This window comes from Bolinopsis microptera, chromosome 10 (assembly GCF_026151205.1).
Source record: "Bolinopsis microptera isolate Bmic1 chromosome 10, MBARI_Bmic_1.0, whole genome shotgun sequence".
Lineage (NCBI taxonomy): Eukaryota > Metazoa > Ctenophora > Tentaculata > Lobata > Bolinopsidae > Bolinopsis > Bolinopsis microptera.
In genome coordinates this window covers 488,325-508,002 of record NC_087081.1, presented here as the reverse complement: position 1 = coordinate 508,002, position 19,678 = coordinate 488,325, and the positions used below count along the sequence as shown (strand labels likewise).

The 19,678-nt window shown below is 38.1% G+C and overlaps 2 protein-coding genes across 2 annotated transcripts in view; both read right to left on the bottom strand.

Moving 5' to 3' along the window:
• LOC134821782 (ovochymase-2-like) overlaps positions 1-19,678 on the bottom strand; it is a 141,883-nt gene that overhangs the window by 6,661 nt on the left and 115,544 nt on the right. The window contains exons 6-10 of the mRNA XM_063832549.1: positions 19,283-19,367; positions 17,192-17,306; positions 16,433-16,531; positions 12,897-13,016; positions 11,503-11,641 (exon numbers count right to left, since the gene is read on the bottom strand). Coding sequence (XP_063688619.1) covers positions 11,503-11,641; positions 12,897-13,016; positions 16,433-16,531; positions 17,192-17,306; positions 19,283-19,367 — 558 coding nt within the window. The remainder of the gene's footprint in view (positions 1-11,502; positions 11,642-12,896; positions 13,017-16,432; positions 16,532-17,191; positions 17,307-19,282; positions 19,368-19,678) is intronic.
• Positions 1-19,678, bottom strand: part of LOC134821779 (uncharacterized) — a 474,787-nt gene that overhangs the window by 350,200 nt on the left and 104,909 nt on the right. The window lies entirely within an intron of this gene.

The following is a 19,678-nucleotide window of genomic DNA, read 5'->3' as shown; positions in this document are numbered from 1 at the left end:
TCCGGTAGGGCTGCTCATGCAGCTCGTGAGCAGATGACATGATACTTTGATTTATATCAAAGTTATTATAACACACTACATAATACACATCAGCACTATAATCCCCCTATATTATTGATATTCATCGTCATTGACATTACATTCATTATTCCCACGGCCCAGGAATGCAGTGCATCTCCAGCCCCTATATACGACACAGCCCTTTATGATTGGCTTACATTGAACACGTGACGTGTTACCATTGTTACAACAATTAGTGGCGACCTTTTCTAGAGTTGGCTTTTATACAAGCTCCATTGTTTATTTATAAAATTATATATTAACTGTAATACGCCCGCTGGTGGATATAATCCACATCACCTCGACCCGCGGGCGGAAAAATCGTATAGCACTCGGGCCCGATGGGCCCTCCGTGCTATACGAAAATATGTCCTCCTCGGGCTAGCGCCCTCGGGGACATATGAAATATTGCATGCGCGTGCGCGTGCAATATTTTGTTCCCCCCGCGAGTCTCCGGTGATATGTATATATATCCACCAGCTGGCTATATTTTGTCATCTGAGCACTCGCAGCCCGATGTTACAAGACACAGTGCGCATCCAGCCTGCTTAAAATACAGCACGCGAGCAGACGACACTTAACGTGACAAGTAACAATACAGCCAATATAGCCCGCATGAAATTTGTCCAGTAGCGATATATTTTTGTGTCCGGTAGGGCTGATGATACATCTCGTGAGTAGATGACATGAAATCTAAACACTGAACAGTGTTATTGATCCACACTTACACATTACACAGTACACTTTAATAGTTCCCACGGCAATATGTGGATGTAAAGAATGTATCAACTCTGAACTCTGAGCTCACCTTATATCACGCAGGTTGCCATGATTGGCTCATAATTAACACGTGACACACTGTTACTATGGTTACCAAATTCGTGGAGACGTTAAGTCTAACTCTAAGCCTGTGATATTTTTCAGTATCGATGATTGTTTTGTGTTTACCATTTTCATACTGATATCTGGATATTATCCGGTTGGAAGAGACAAGGACAAGTGAAACAAGGAAGTTAGGAGTAAGGGCAAATTTTCGGCGTCAACGCCATCTTCAGGCTAAAATTGTTATAAATGTTAGTATATAATAAATGCTTCTATACTAGTTAAAATGTTAAATTGAAATTACACACACTGAATACAGGTTACATCAAATGGTATTGTACATTACATTGAAAATAGTGATGTACACACGTTTTACACTCTGTCCAAGTACATAATATCTACTGAACATAAGGGTCGTGTGCTATTTGTTTAAATTTGTCTTTGAATATGTTGTAAAAGAAATCCCTTAAGCTTCTCGCACTCTTCTTTGTTATTGATACTAGGTTTAAATAAATTAATGTAGTAAGCTTCTGTCACTTTACGTTTAATGGTGCTATATAAGTTAATTTCTAAAATATCGAAGGAAATATCTGGTTCTAAGTTATTGTGAAACTCTGAATAATGAGCAGCCAACGCATTATCAGGATAGGTTAAAGGCCTGTTGACTGCTCTTCGATGCTCTGAAAATCTGTCGTGTGCTGTTCTACTCGTTTCCCCTATATATAGCTCTTGACATAATTTACACGTAACTTTGTATATGACACATTTTGGTTTGCAGTCGTGATTTGTTGTGATGAGTGGACATATGATACAGTTTGGTATGGTGCAGTGTGGTTTGTCGTGTGGTCGTGATGAACATAAGATCTCTGAGAGTTTCTTACCTGGTGTGAATATGAATTTGACCGGTAAGTTGTGTGAGAGGGCAAATTGAGTGACTTCTTTGGAAAATGGCTCGTTGATGAATGGTAGAGTGCATGTTACGTGGTCGGTATCTTGTATGTTTGATGATGAAGGGTTATGACGTGTTTTAGGTGAGAGAGGGTGAAGTCGTCCTGTTTTGTTTATACGTCGTGGGTCTTGGTAACCGTTGTTGACCAACAAGTTGTCTACTATCTTCATGGACTCTTCTTTATACTCTGGTGTTGATGAGCAAAAAGCAGCCGTTTTGTAGAAGTTCTTGATGGTAGCTACTTTAGTTCCCTCATTGTGGTGGCTGTTGGCGTGCAGTGTGATATTCTTTTTCTGCTTCTTTCTGTAGAATTTGTGGTGTAGTGTTCCCTGTTCGTCGATCTTTATCTGGGTGTCGAGGAATGGGGTGAAATCCTGACGGCTTTCCGGATAGTCAATTTCCCATTTGAGCAACTGGTCTGGGTCCTCGTTTGAGATGGACTCCACTATCCTCAGAGCTTCTTCTTTGGAGCTGGCTAGACTCCCGGCATCATCCACGTATCTCCGGTAGAATGAGACGTGTAAATCAGTGTAAATCGATCTTCTCTCGAACATATATACTCGTACTATCGCTCCTATTGGTGATGGTTGGCAGAGAAGATCGATTTACACTGATTTACACGTCTCATTCTACCGGAGATACGTGGATGATGCCGGGAGTCTAGCCAGCTCCAAAGAAGAAGCTCTGAGGATAGTGGAGTCCATCTCAAACGAGGACCCAGACCAGTTGCTCAAATGGGAAATTGACTATCCGGAAAGCCGTCAGGATTTCACCCCATTCCTCGACACCCAGATAAAGATCGACGAACAGGGAACACTACACCACAAATTCTACAGAAAGAAGCAGAAAAAGAATATCACACTGCACGCCAACAGCCACCACAATGAGGGAACTAAAGTAGCTACCATCAAGAACTTCTACAAAACGGCTGCTTTTTGCTCATCAACACCAGAGTATAAAGAAGAGTCCATGAAGATAGTAGACAACTTGTTGGTCAACAACGGTTACCAAGACCCACGACGTATAAACAAAACAGGACGACTTCACCCTCTCTCACCTAAAACACGTCATAACCCTTCATCATCAAACATACAAGATACCGACCACGTAACATGCACTCTACCATTCATCAACGAGCCATTTTCCAAAGAAGTCACTCAATTTGCCCTCTCACACAACTTACCGGTCAAATTCATATTCACACCAGGTAAGAAACTCTCAGAGATCTTATGTTCATCACGACCACACGACAAACCACACTGCACCATACCAAACTGTATCATATGTCCACTCATCACAACAAATCACGACTGCAAACCAAAATGTGTCATATACAAAGTTACGTGTAAATTATGTCAAGAGCTATATATAGGGGAAACGAGTAGAACAGCACATGCACACGACAGATTTTCAGAGCATCGAAGAGCAGTCAACAGGCCTTTAACCTATCCTGATAATGCGTTGGCTGCTCATTATTCAGAGTTTCACAATAACTTAGAACCAGATATTTCCTTCGATATTTTAGAAATTAACTTATATAGCACCATTAAACGTAAAGTGACAGAAGCTTACTACATTAATTTATTTAAACCTAGTATCAATAACAAAGAAGAGTGCGAGAAGCTTAAGGGATTTCTTTTACAACATATTCAAAGACAAATTTAAACAAATAGCACACGACCCTTATGTTCAGTAGATATTATGTACTTGGACAGAGTGTAAAACGTGTGTACATCACTATTTTCAATGTAATGTACAATACCATTTGATGTAACCTGTATTCAGTGTGTGTAATTTCAATTTAACATTTTAACTAGTATAGAAGCATTTATTATATGGACACGTTCATTTGAGTTTGAGGATATTGGTAAACAAAAATAATAGCGTTTTCGACGATAGCGGCTTAATTTTGACATCTATTAACCTAGCACGTTCAGAAGTTCTGAACATTAGCCACGTAACCCATACTCCCATATGCACTGCTCAGAAAGAAAATCTATTGTTGTTAGGTACTATAATGCTTCAAATGTCACATTTTGTGTGACTTAGTTAACTGCAGTTGTCTAATTATCATTCCTTGGTCTAAAATATAGTAGATTAGGTCAATTTAACAATTATGATACAACATTGGTTAAAGGGCACGGATCGAACGGTTACAAGGCAATATTTGGGTAACTTTGTCACACTCAGAATAATATACCTCTATTCTACTGTGAGGTGTCCTAAAAACCCTTTAAACTCATTATCTGATGGTTGATCTACCAATCATAGCCCTAAAATATGTTGTTTTGAATAGTTAGCTAATATAGGCACTTGGTTATTGGGAAATGAGGTTAATTCTGTCACAATATATGGAATTTTACATTTTTTGCGAATTATTTATATCTGATTTTGGTTTGAAAGGCGGGAAAACTTTATATGATGACAATGTAGTTGATGCAAGTTAAGATCAGTTGATGTTTACATTGTCACAAAATTGATACGAAATCGTAAATAAGTTAAAAAAACAATGAATATAGAATAAAACAGTCTCTTATAATAACTCTTATAATAACTGATGTGACAAAGTAAACATGTCTTGCCCCTATTTTGAAGATCTATATTCTATAACTCTATTAGAATTCAACATTCTTTCAGAAAAAATTGGTAGAATATTGTCCAGAATATCAGAGCTTAAGTTTGACAATTTTAGGTTAAATTCGTCAAAGTCACTAAAAATGTGTCAAAATTAACTTTTCCTGCCCTAACAATTTCAAGATAGTGTAAAAATTAGCATAGGCTGCTTTATTATCTATATAGATCAATCCAAACTACAAAAAAATATATGTTAATGTGATGACGATTACCTAACTCTTATAATAACTGATGTGACAAAGTGAACATGTCTTGCCCCTATTTTGAAGATCTATAACTCCATTAGAATTCAACATTCTTTCAAAAACGATTGGAAGAATATTGTCCAGAACATCAGAGCTCAATTTTAACAATTTTAGATTAAATTGTCAAAGAAACTGAAAATGTGACAAAATTAACTTTCCCTGCCCCAACAATATCAAGATAGTGTGTTAAAATTGGCATATGATGCTTTATTGCCGATATTAATTGATCCAAACTACGAAAAAGATCTGTTAATCTGATGACGATTACCTAACTCTTATAATAACTAATGTGACAAAGTAAACATGTCTTGACCCTATTTTGAAGATCTATACCTCTATTAGAATACTATGTAACTTTATCATCAAAAAAATTTCGATAAACTAGTTATTTTGCCACCAAGGAGCTAACAGAGTAACAGAGTTATAATAATTTTGTTGTGACGAAATTACCCTATTTTTGACCATGTTGCGGTAGTTTAATTGTGACACTGTACATATTACCACCTGATAATGATTTATGTGACTGGTGCATGGTACTAGCAGTGTTGTTTGATCGATAGTACGCAATATAAGGGGTTTAAGCTGGTATATCATTATTTGTTCAATTTCACACATGTTCAGATATCATAAAGATTATGTGACAAAGTAAACTTGGTTGTGCCTTCTGTGTTTTAATTCTTTACGACAATATGATATAATAACAATTCCCAGCACTTCCAGGCCATCAAATAAACCTACATTACTCAGCATTGCTTATGAGGGTGCCCTAAACATTCATCACATATTTTCTTTAATGTGTGACAGAGTAAACCTGAGTGCACCATCTAACGAAAAAAACTCGTCAAATATGTAGGTAATGGTCATATGTACCCATCCAATCAACTGGACACCCAAAAATTTGGTCATAAACGGCTGCAAGGGGTCCATATTTACTCCGTCACATGTTTATAGTGTGACAATGTAACCATTTCCGTGCCGGCCGTATTTAAGCGATATCTTATCACCTGATTAAGATATCGTTATGTGACAAAGTTAGCCTGAAGGATGAGACGATTATCCTAACCATCAAGGGTTTAAGTAATTTCATAGTGTGACAAAGTCAGCTACACTGTGCCTTTTAATAGAGTCACTTATATTTACCAATATCCTCAAACTCAAATGAACGTGTCCATATACTAACATTTATAACAATTTTAGCCTGAAGATGGCGTTGACGCCGAAAATTTGCCCTTACTCCTAACTTCCTTGTTTCACTTGTCCTTGTCTCTTCCAACCGGATAATATCCAGATATCAGTATTTCAATCATGAGACTAATAAACAGCGAACTACTCCGTTATTTGATATTTACCATTTTCAGTTCACTATTTCAGTTGATAAACCTTGAAATTTAGGCCGACATTTTACGTGTTATTCTATTGTGTTCCCGAAAGATATTTTGCTCTGTTTTTGTTTTGAAACTGCCATTTAAATTGATGTTATAAATTTGATCTTTAACTTTCATATTCAATGTCCATGATCAGACTGTGATCTCGAGCTCTCTGGGTTACTACTTTTGATTGTCCAGTCACTCAGTAGCTACTACAGAAACTCTAGTAACTGGTTACCCGGGTAACCCTGGTTACCCTGGTAACTGATAATGACAACTCACGTGGTAGTAGCAGCTGCTCTGTGGCGACTGGCGGTGCTTGTTCTGGTTCCAGGGAGGGAGAGAAGTATTATAGAAGTATAGAGGGAGAGAAAGAGAGGGAGAGGAGGAGAGAGGGAGAGGAGGAGAGAGGGAGAGGAGGAGAGAGGGAGAGGAGGAGAGAGGGAGATGAGGAGAGAGGGAGATAAAGAGAGAGTGATAGAGGGAGAGAGGGAGGTAAGGAGAGTGGGAGAAGGAGAAAGGAAGATAGGGAGAGAGGGTGAGAAGGAGATAAGGAGATGAGGGAGAGAGGGAGAGAGGGCCTATATTTTGATAGTTTACAATAAAATTATATGTACATGAAACAATGAGCTGAAACATTGTTTGATAGCGGCCGGTTTTTCGTTATATAGTCAGTCATTTTGGCCTGTTCTACATCTTAAACTAAAAGCAACATGATTTTCTCGTAAAATTTCTAAAATCTTGTACATTAATTTGCTATGATTGTTGGAAAAAAATATCCACAAGTGGGCGTGATAAACGCCCACTTGTGGATACTGGATATATTACATTGTTGATATATTTACATTTATAAAACTTAGTAAATGATCATTTAATTAGTGGCATTACAACTACACTTGAGAAGCGCCCGCTCATGGATATACACGATATCATTCCTCGCCATGAGAGCGGAACTATCGTATAGCACTCGGGCCCGTTGGGCCCTCCGTGCTATACGAAAATATCTCCGCCTCGGGCTGGCACCCTCGTGGAGATATAAAATATTGCACGCGCACGCGCGTGCAATATTTAGTACCGCCCTCAAGGCTGCGGAGATATCTATATATATCGCCGCGATGGTATAGCAGGCTCCCGCTATATCAGCGGGCTGGGATATATCAGGTCTACTAACTACCGGGCTGCGCAGGCCTGCTGGTGCAAATATAGCCCACTGGTGGATATATATACATATCACCGGAGACTCGCGGGCGGAACAAAATATTGCACGCGCACGCGCGTGCAATATTTCATATGTCCCCGAGGGCGCTAGCCCGAGGAGGACATATTTTCGTATAGCACAGAGGGCCCATCGGGCTCGAGTGCTATACGATTTTTCCGCCCGCGGGTCGAGGTGATGTGGATTATATCCACCAGCGTGAGCTTTTTCTTACAGATATTATTTTAAAAAATATCGGGTATATCCATGAGCGTGCGCTTCTCAAGTGTAGTTGTAATGCCACTAATTAGATGATCATTTACTAAGTTTTATAAATGTAAATATATCCACAAGTGGGCGTTTATCACGAAGCTTCAGTTTCCAACAATCACAGCAAATTAATGTACAAGATTTCAGAAATTTTACGAGAAAATCATGTTGCTTTTAGTTTAAGATGTAGAACAGGCCAAAATGACTGACTATATAACGAAAAACCGGCCGCTATCAAACAATGTTTCAGCTCATTGTTTCATGTACATATAATTTTATTGTAAACTATCAAAATATAGGCCCTCTCTCCCTCTCTCCCTCATCTCCTTATCTCCTTCTCACCCTCTCTCCCTATCTTCCTTTCTCCTTCTCCCACTCTCCTTACCTCCCTCTCTCCCTCTATCCCTCTCTCTTTATCTCCATCTCTCCTCATCTCCCTCTCTCCTCCTCTCCCTCTCTTTCTCTCCCTCTCTACTTCTCTACCTCTCTACTTCTCTACCTCCCTGGAACCAGAACAAGCACCGCCAGTCGCCACAGAGCCTGCTACTACCACGTGAGTTGTCATTATCAGTTACCAGGGTAACCAGGGTTACCCAGGTAACCAGTTACTAGAGTTTCTGTAGCAGCTACTGAGTGACTGGACAATCAAAAGTAGTAACCCAGAGAGCTCGAGATCACAGTCTGATCATGGACATTGAATATAAAAGTTAAAGATCAAATTTATAACATCAATTTAAATGGCAGTTTCAAAACAAAAACAGGGCAAAATATCTTTTGGGAACACAATAGAATAAAACGTAAAATGTCGGCCTAAATTTCAAGGTTTATCAACTGAAATAGTGAACTGAAAATGGTAAACACAAAACAATTATCGATACTAATGGATATCACAGGCTTAGACTTAACGTCTCCACGAATTTGGTAACCATAGTAACAGTGTGTCACGTGTTAATTATGAGCCAATCATGGCAATCTGCGTGAAAACTGATATAGCATCCGATATTATATAAGGTCAGGTCAGAGTTCAGAGTTGATACATTCATTACATCCACATATTGCCGTGGGAACTATTAAAGTGTACTGTGTAGTGTGTAAGTGTGGATCAATAACACTGTTCAGTGTTCAGATTTCATGTCATCTGCTCACGAGATGTATCATCAGCGAGATGTATCATCAGGAGACGATACAGAAACTGAAAATATTTTAGAGAACTCCGGGCTATATTGCTACTGGTCAAATTAAATGTCACTTGTTAGCGGGCTATATCATGAGCGGGCTGTAGAGATATCGGGCCCTTTGACAGCGGGCTGGTGAGAGCCCGCTATGCGAAAAAGCGCACGCTGGTGGATATAATAACATAAACCCGCCACGCAAAGGGTTTATATAACAGATCATCCCGCGCTAGCGATATGATCTGATAAACACATACGAGTGCGCGCAGCGCATGAGTTTTGTGTTAATATGTAATCCCGAAGCGCCAGCTGAGGGATTACATTTATTTAGCCCTGAGCGTGAAGTGTTTATGGATTATAATTATCTCCGGCGATTTCGACAAGGGATTTATACTTTAGAAGAGAGTCATAGTTCATCAATCTGAATGTCAAACTGATCTGTCATAGTGGAGCAATAGTTTGAACGTTAGCAGGAACAAGAGCTGGAAGGAGAGCAAGCAAAACAATACTATTTTTAGGGCACGGACAAGGGTAGCTGGCTAGTCGCCAACTTCTCACGCCACGCGTTGGAGAAATTCCAAGAATTAGCTGCTTTGGCAACGTTCCCAGGAATTTGCGTGTAAAAGAAGTGGACGGTTACGATGTTTCATATCACGTGGTGCGCTTTCGTGTCACGTGGTATAGACTCGGCGTATGCTATTGGTGGCACGTGGTACGCACGTGATGCGCCCACGTGATCGCGCGTCTAACTGTTCTACTATTATCGAGTTCTAATCAGCAGTATCATTGATTATTGTAAGTCGGAGAATTGAATGATAAACATCAGTTACGACTAAAAAGCGGGCCGGGTTTATACAAATTTCCGGGGCGGGATGATATCACCTTGAGATGTTTATCTAACAGCGGGCTGGGCTGAGTGATAATATGATCCCGCGTCGAAATCCCGGAGATATTTATAATATAATATAAATATATAATTGTGGGTCGCGTCGTCTGCTGACAGTACTCAATCGGCAAGCCGAGAGCTGAATACAAATTGAAACGACGATTTGAGTCAGACAAAATTCTAAAACATAAGGTTTTTGCGCAACACCCCAAGGAACACCTGTGCTAAGTTTCAGATTCTGGGTGTGGCCAGTCTTCTTAACTTAGGACGTTTTAACTTTTTACAGTCTTCTGGTGTCCCTCAAGGTTCTATACTTGGCCCTTTATTGTTTGTTATATTTATAAATGACATGTTCTCCTGTGTCTCTGAAGGCACCAATATCGCCCTTTATGCAGATGACACTAAAATTTGGAGGGAGATTCTTGGTTACCCTGACCATCACATAATCCAAAATGACATCAATAGATTGTATGATTGGTCAGTGAGAAATCGAATGAAGTTCCACCCACAAAAGTGCAAAGCCCTCTCTGTGTCCCTGCAAAGAAACGTGCTGGATAACTTGCCATTCAATACCTTCTTCTATAAACTTTCTGGAAGTGATATTGACTTTGTGCCCTCTCAGTCAGATTTAGGAGTCACAATAAACTCCAGGTTTAATTGGGGTGCACAATGTAAAGCGCTTGTTTCCAAAGCTAACTCTAGACTTGGACTACTTAAGAGAACATGTCATTTCACTACTGATAAAAGGCAGAAAAGATCGTTCTATCTAGCGTTAATTAGGTCTATATTTGAACATTGTTCTGTCATATGGTCCCCTCAATCTGCAACTCATCTTCAACAGTTTGTTGCTATCCAAAAGAGGGCTATTAAATGGATCAATGGTGAACCCTACTCCAGTTATAATGACGATAAACTTGCTACAGAGCAAAAGAAGCTAAATATTCTCCCTGTCATGCAGAAGTTTATTTATAACGATCTTATGACCTTCTATAAAATAGTGAATAGCATAATCCCAGTTTCGCTTCCTACTTATATAGTCCTATGCCGTCCAGAGGGCACCCGATACACCAGGCACAATGCTCAAATAATTGATAGGTCGGATACTTCAACTTACATGAGTACCACTGTGCCCTGCTCGGATGCCTTCCGAAATAGCTTCTTTCATAGATCTATGCTGAAATGGAATAGTCTACCAGTATGTATCCGGCAGTCAGAGCGGATTTCTACTTTTAAGGCCAATCTGATCAAGTACCTCTGGGCTGCCGATACAGTCTGGCCAGACTAGCTCATCAGTCTTATGAGTCTCAGAAATGTGTTTTTGTTGGTTACAATTCTGTCCGTCCAATTTCCTATCCGCTTGTTCTTCCTTTTCTTCTTTCAGTTGTGACGGAATTGTAATGAACAAAATCCATATATAATTATTTATGATATGTTTGATTTCTTGTTATTGTATGTCATTCAAATTTGGTAGACGGCCCCAACGTTAATGTGGCTCTTGCTATGTGTTGGTTCAGCCGAATTAATTATTATGTAATCAAGTTTATATTTCTCTTTTAGTTAGTTGTCATCCGGCCAAACATTAAGCAACTTATATTGCAGTAACATTTATCAATTAGTTTATCAAAATATGTCATTCTAATTTTGCATGGCTGAAATGTAACGCTTGATTCTTATATAATATAATAATTAATTGAATTTTCAAATTAAAAAAAAGTTAAAGTTTTACATGTAATTACATGTAAACCTCAATATTTGGCGCGCAATATCTTAAAAACGCAAGGTAAGATTTCGGTCCGGTTTTTTTCTTCTTGTTCTTGTTTTCTTCTTGAATGTATTTAGATGATAGATCACAGCCTCAACTGCCTCATACACATCAAAAAACATTACATAATCAAAACGTACCTGTCTTTTTCATATTAGGAGTGAGTTTCATTATGCCACTCTTTGTCTTTATAGTCCTGAATGCCTCGTTATAAATCTCTATAAATGATCCTTGACAACTCTCTTCGGACCTTCCAAAATCCCATTCAAAATGTTTTATCTGTAAAATTCATGATTAATTGTCTGTGTGTTTCTTTCCAAAAATTTGCTAAATTAAGTCAGGAGCAAATACGAATTGTTAAAAAGGGAAACAAACTAATCTAGCCTACAATATAATAATAATAAAAATCAAAATGTATGTTGCTTGATGCTGGTATTAACTGTAAAACATATATTTTGAGGGATAACAAAGTGTTTATAAAGTATAAACACTGGGTTCTGAAACCTAATTTGATCGATTTCTCGTGAAATTTTATTTCAGGAACAGTCATCAAAATGACAAGGTTATTTTCAAGCTTTTACTCAGAAAATAAATCTGAATCTCCATAATATGTGAGACCAGCTGCAATAATGGTCTAACAGGAGATTTTTGAACTCAGTGAAAAATGGTCTATCTCATGAGGTATATATTATCACAGTGATCCATGATAGTGCATGGAAAAAATCTTAAAATTCCAGTTTGGTAGAATGGTCCAACGCCTCTTAGACAAAATCGGCCTTTTAAAATTACGGTAGATCCCAATTATTTGGCCAATTTGACATTATTGGGTTCAAGAATGGTCTATTTCATAATTTTATTGTTCAGAAATCAATTGATACAAGGTCTATGTCATCATTTAGTGATGTAAGTAAATAAAAAGCTGGTGCAATGGTCTATATTACGGTTTATTTTTGGTCTAAGTCAGTTATCATCTTGTGCAATAATGGTCTATGTAGGAAAGTACATCACTGTGAGCACTGCAATGACTTGAATATTGGTAAAGTAAGTGATCATGATGCGCACAAACACAAATGTTCATGATAAGCATGTTTCAATATGCTATAAACAATCTATCATAGACTCAATAGCAACTTATAGTAAAACAATTTGACTGCCATTTTCTCAAAACTACCCAAAAAAAGATAGACCATTATTGCAGCTGGTCTCACATATTATATGCATATTTCATCTAGGGGGGTAACAGGAGTTACAAGCGTTACAAGACGTGTTCCAAAGCACACGTGACTACTTTTACGTGACTACCTTTACTTTCAGGTAAACAAATATACCTCTCCTCTCAACCAGAATCTACATATTCTATAGATTAAAATAGTTATTTTTCATCAAAAAGTATACAAGCTATCAGTAAAAATTAACAGCACAATTGCAGTTGCAATTGTTATATGTAGGTCTATTTCGAATAATATGTAGGTCTATTTCGAATAAGAAGCTGAGTTAAAGGCAGTATTGACTGTAACAATTAATGGAAACTTACTGAAACAGTACAGTTACCACAGTCAAAAATAATGAATTCGTTGTCGTGATTTCTCCCTTTGTTTGACCATGAGAAAACTTGCTTGGACTTTGTCGGAGTCAACCGTGTTATCTTTCTTTTCTAAAAAAATAATTGTTTACTTATCTACTCAGTTTACTTTAAATCTGCGAGCGAACGAGTTTCAGAGGAAATTGTTAATTAAAAACAATAATTGAAGGGTAAGAATAGGTGATACGTAAACGAACCAACTTCGAAGATTTACTTTCCCCTCCATTATACAGGGGGGGGGGGGGGGGGGGGGTGTGGGCAAAAGTCAGTGCACATACGTTGGCCTATATAACTCAGTCACTGAGTGCCCGATTGAGACAATTCTTTCTTGTATGAATTACTATCAGACCCTGGTCATTAGGAAAGTTCGCACGAGATGGACCACGTTTTTCCCAATTTAACTTTAGAAGATTGTCACAGCAAGAACTTTTAAGATAGGCATATGATATTTCACATGTTTATAGTTCAACTAATTGAGTTTCGATTAATACAATTTTTAAAGCATTTAGTCGAGGGCAAATTGAGGCTAACGAGTCATTTTACATTTTGTATTCTAATGACAGGTTCCAAGTATGTAATAAAAGTTTAAACGTGTTCAATCGATTCGTCAGATCGAACTCTTTTAGAATCCGAAGAGAAGAGGGAAATTTTTTCGCTAATTGAGGGGAAAATTAGGCTAACAAGTCATTACTAAGTTATGAATTATATTTGAATTATAACGTCTATCATAGTATCCTCAGACCTAAAATACATGAGATGGATGCTTTAGGTCGAAGGCTGGCCCAGCCGACCCCTCTTTTCCTTCTAATTGAGGGGGAAATGAGGCTAACAATTCATTACTAAGTTGTGAATTATATTTGAATTATAACGTCTATCAAAGTATCCTCTGACCTAAAATACATGAGATGGATGCTCTAGGTCGAAGGCTGGCCCAGCCGACCCCTTTTTTCCTTCTAATTGAGGGGGAAATGAGGCTAACAAGTCATTACTAAGTTGTGAATTATATTTGAATAATAACGTCTATCAAAGTATTCTCTGACCTAAAATACATGAGATGGATGCTCTAGGTTGAAGGCTGGCCCAGCCGACCCCTTTTTTCCTTCTAATTGAGGGGGAAATGAGGCTAACAAGTCATTACTAAGTTATGAATTATATTTGAATAATAACGTCTATCAAAGTATCCTCTAACCTAAAATACATGAGATGGATGTTCTAGGTCGAAGGCCCGCCCAGCCGACCCCTTTCTGTCTTCTAATGGAGGGTAAAGTGAGGCTAACAAATATTTTCTAATTGAATTATGTTTGAACAATAACGTCCTTTAAACTATCCTTTGCCCTGGTATACATTATATGGATACTTTAGGTCGATGGTAGACTCCACCTACCCTTTCTATCTTTTGATAGAGGGTAAAATAAGGCTAACTACCAAGGTTTTGTTCATTTCTTGTTCTACTGCTTCTTCGGACTTGCCCAAATTGTTTCTGTCTAACCTGTATTCATGAATAGTCGATGGTCATATACTAACCTGACATGAGTTTTGAGAGGTGAGATTGAGGCTAACTCCTGTCACGCTTATTATAATAATATTTAATAAGTTATAATTTTAATGTTGAATGCTTTTCCCAGTGGCAAATAGTCTGAAGGCGTCCAGGAATTTAACACCTAGTCAAAATTAGTTGATAACCGGTAAAAAAAAATTCTTGTGGACAAAATATTCACATTAATTTAAAATCAAATTAAAATTGGTCGCTCTCAGGGCTAACGCGATGTTACACCGCGCAAATTTCTTTATCAACTCGAAGTTCGAATCGAGCGCATTCCTAGATTCCATGACTATTTCTCACCTAGATTGCTTGACTATTTTTTGCGCATTCAGACACCAAAAAACGCGCTGAAAACGCGCGACATCCATTCCTGCTTCCTCAATATTCCCGGAATATGAAAAAATAGTCATGTAAACTTAACTAGTCATGTAAAATATTCATGCAAAATTTTAGCACTGATACGCTAAAATATCGAGTTAAGCTTAAACAATCGACAATCTATGAATCCTCCCAATTCATTACGGCTTAATTTCCAGGATAGGATTGTGAATTCATATAAACAATCCCTCTCTAGCCATATTAACTGGCATGGTGAACGGTGTAAATATAGAGCGGTATTTTAAAATTTAGCATAATTAAAAATTTAATGGATTCAAGTTGGCTCCTTTAGTCTAGATTCATTTAGAAAATTCTCGAAGTTCGAGTCAACAACAGTGCAAGTGGGAAGGAAGTGAATCTAGCCACTTGCTACTATATCAGGGGAACTCGTGTGTTCTAGGCTTAAGCAAGCTTCACATCCTAGATCATCTAGAGTACAGTGCAAGTGTAAACAGTACTTTAAAATTGTATTTTTGATTTGCTCGCTTCCGCATTTCAATAATACTCACTATTTGGTTTTAGAGTTGTATACTTTCCCTATAAAGAGGAATTGTAGTCTAGTCAATTACTATGTCAAACTACTACTACTACCACTACTACTTTGTTGAAACTAAGTCCGATCTATGCCAGATAACCCCCTCCATCACATATCCCTATTCCGCATTAAAGTCCGAACTTTACCATATAGTATATTGTCAAAGATTGTAAATATCTGGCAGAAGCAAGCTTCAGATCCAAAGTTACGACAAAAGTATCAGCATAAGGACGAAGCCACTTTAAGAGTAGCGATTAGTCCATTATGCTGATATTAGTTAATACTCGATATGTGTAGAGATGTTTGTGGGCTATATAATGCTTGAAAAATATTTCCTTGCGTTTCAAATAAATTAAAGAATTCTCAGAAATTTTTTACTTAATTTCAAAATTTACAATTGCATATTCATCCGGTAATTATTCTAATGGATACGCTAACCATTTCAAAGTAATCTTGACCTGGGACAAGAGCTGACCAGTGACCAGTCGGCCGCGAAGCAGCCGAAATATATATAGCCTTTTTTTCTTCTCCAACTGGTTTCCTAGTCATATTTAAAATTTATTCCACTGGGATGCTTTTATTTATATTACTGTATAACTCCACTTTTGACCTACTTGACGGCCACTTAATAATTTCATAATCGCAGGTAGTGCGATTACAAACTAATGGACACGTTTTTTAAAAAGTGTGTTGAAAATGACTTTGAGTGCCATGACACTTTTGACAGAGTAGGTAAAATGACTAGTAACTAGAAAGTGTAGCACAGATATGCCTTCAATCTTAACTGCCCCTGTAAGGAAAATCCATTACTTAGTTAACATGTCATAATATAGTACCAAGGCAGTGCCAGTTTTCAGCGTTTTGGACTATAAAGCTATAATGTTGAAAACGCCCATAAAAAACTGAATTTTGCAACTTTTCTGTTCAAAATTCAGATTATCAGATTATGTCTCAGAATTTTGAACAGAAAAGTTCAGATCTAAAGAAACACTGCTATTTCTATCTTCTGAGATAAAAAGACAACCAGTATACCATAGTCTCCTTTATCCAAGAATGCATCTTTGGCAGAGCAGCGCTACAAGTATACGCATTCCTCCAAATGTGTATCAGCCCGTAGCTGACGGCTCCAGCCTGAAAAGGTGTATCTTATAAATTGCTTCTGCTTCTATGTTAAGGAAAAAATTTACTCAAAATCAAATGGGTCCACTTGGAAATTAGAATTAGAATTAGAATCAAATTTACACAGCAATACAATAAGAATAAAAAATAATTTAAGAAGCTTCAATCTGCTGTGCAGTCCGACATCAATATGTCTTCTGTTTATATTAAAGTCAATATTGTGACGGTACATTAGGGATGTACTCATTTCTCTAGGGAAACGGCGTTACAGCCCAGTTCCACGGCTCAGTTTTGCGACCAGATTTGACACAAAACTCCGCGAAAAGAGTTTTGAAAGGCAAAACTCTGCGAAGGCAGTTTTGTTTACAATGTACGTTCCCACGGTTGGTATTTGCACACAGATTTGCGCGCGCACGTGGGCGCATTATAATAAAATTTTACCCACACGAGCACCCAGGTTAAAATTGCTTTCACGGAGTTTTGGGTCGAATATCAAAAATATTTCTCTGTGCGGAGAAATATTTTTGAATTTCATTTCCGGTCACAAAAATGTGAGAAAAAATGTGAGCAAATCTGGTTGCAAAACTGAGCCGTGGAACTGCAGGGTAAGATCCTAAAATCACATTTAGGCTAAATGTGATTACTTAGGGATATCAAACATTTCGCACTTACCAGTTTGGGAACGCCGTCCCTAACTATCCACACAGGACCACCAGAATCTCCTTGACCTGCGAAGTTCACCTTCATTCCGTTTCTACCATGGCAAAAGATAGAGTCGTCCACCGCACTGCAACATAAGTAGTAACAGATTTAATTAATCTAAATGAAATATATGTAAAAACATGATAATAACGGTGAAACAATAAACAATCCTAGTATTGGATAACTGCAGTTAAGTTATGAATAACTATAATATTAGTAATGTTATCAGCAGAGCACTATAGCTTAGTTGATACTATTAGGGAATTGAGAGTGAAATGTATTGAGATGCTCACCTGACCACGAAGCAGGGTAAATATGTATTGCCACTTTTTCCTTCTAAAACGGTTTCCTAGCCATTTTTTACATTTCAACCACCGTACACCCCAAAAAATTCGTTCCATTGCATATCGATGGGCAGAACCGACTTGGACAAAAATTGGCTGATTTATGAGCCAAAAACCATAATATGACCATATTTACAACCTTTTTTTCAGCCCATAAACTAGCCGATTATCAATATCTTTGGATGGGACAAACTTACGAACTTTTTTCTGACGTCAGAAATTTTGGGAACTCTTGCGGATGATTTCTGGGACCTGTCCCGACCATTCTCCGACAAAATCGCTTTGTTATGCATTATTTCTTGCAGAGTAAGGGCAACAATGCTCTGAGAAAAGTTTGGTGTGCAGACAATATAATAAACTTTCGCACAGATAGGAATTTAAAAAAAAAACATTTTGACGATTTTGCGTGCGCATAAGGCCTAAAAGCAATTTAGTTGGGGAGGGGGGGGGGGGGGGGGGGGGGGGGGGTAAAGGGTAAAAAAATCAACCAAAATATTATTTTCTAAATTAATTTAATTTTTGAGGACAAAAACAGTGCTGCTATTCAAATATTTGTAGCTGCTTAACTTTTATTATAAATGAGGTTAACCACAAAGGAAGCCACAAAGAAGATATGGTGGGCAGAAAGATAGATTGGACAAAAAATGACTGAGTTATGAGCCAAAAACCATATGCCCTTATTTTTGATTTAGGCCTCAAAAGAAATTTGGCGGCCAAATTCTGAATTTTGCTGAGCAAATTTTGGAATTTGGGTCCACCAAATTTTTTTGAGGCCTAAATCAAAAATTCGTTCTTAAAATAAGGTGGAAATGCAATTTCGAGTCGATTCCGAAAATTCCATGCAAACATTTTGAAAACTGTATCAATTTTAATGAGATCAATTCCACGAATATCGCGAACCAAGATAGGGCAATTTAGTTCATTTTTTGTGGTCTTTTCGCCTTAGTACTACCATTCGTTTCATCTCAACGGTGAAAAATCTTGGGATATATATAATGGACAATCGACTATCCTTTGATAACCATGTAGTTGAATTAAAAAAGAAATGCTTCAGAACCCTACGGAATATAAGAAAGATACGGTTTCTTCTTACTTTCGATCAAATTAAAACTGTACATTAACTGTGGTTAATAGTCTGGTGGTTTCCTGCCTTGATTACTGCAATGGCCTCTTCTTCGGTGCAACTGAAAAAGTATGGCACCAGCTACAGTTAATTCAAAACGCTGCAGCCAAAGCTGTCACCGGTAAATATAAACATGATCATATGGGTGATAACCTAAAGAAACTCCATTGGCATTCAAAAGTATTGATATTTGACCAATTTATTGGACGAAATCTACCAAATTTGGTGCATATGCCCAAATATGGGCATATGGTTTTTGGCTCATAACTCAGTCATTCTTTGTCCAATCTTGATGAAATTTCATATACGAGTTCAGGAGACCACAAGCTACAAGTAGAGCACCATAAACCTGGGTTTTGGGCATGTTTAGGGTATTTGGCTAAATTGGGTCTAATTTGGACCAGATATGGCTGTGGCTGCCCCGCGGGCACCGTTTGGCGGTTGGGGTCCGGGACCCCCTCAAAAGCTCGAAATAAGTTTCACAAAAAAATACCCATTGGCCCCCCCTCCCGCCCCCCCCCCCCCCCCCCCCCCCCCCCCCCCCCCCTTAAGACAATTATAATTTGTATAAAGCAAATTTGTAAAATGACATACGCTGCATTCACAAGGCGTTGTTCTGGAACAGGCTGGGTTATGTATCGCAACTTCATTGTACCAGATTGATATGTCCTTCCGAACCCTGAAATGCAAGAGGCACAAAGGAGAATCACGATCACAAGTTAAAGTTTTATCACTTGATAAAACAAAAATAGGAGATGCAAAAAATAGTACATAAGACGGTATGATTCAATATTGTAAACGAACATATCATCAAAAGCTACTGCTTCCCTCATGCAATTTCAAAGAGCTGTCAGCCCCACGGTATGGGGTCTCAGCCCAAAACTTACAAGTGGATGTACACCGCTGTTATACAATCTATCCTATTCTATTGGCCAGGTAGCGCAGTTGGTTAGCCAGCTTTGCAATCGTGAGGTTGAGGGTTCAAATTCC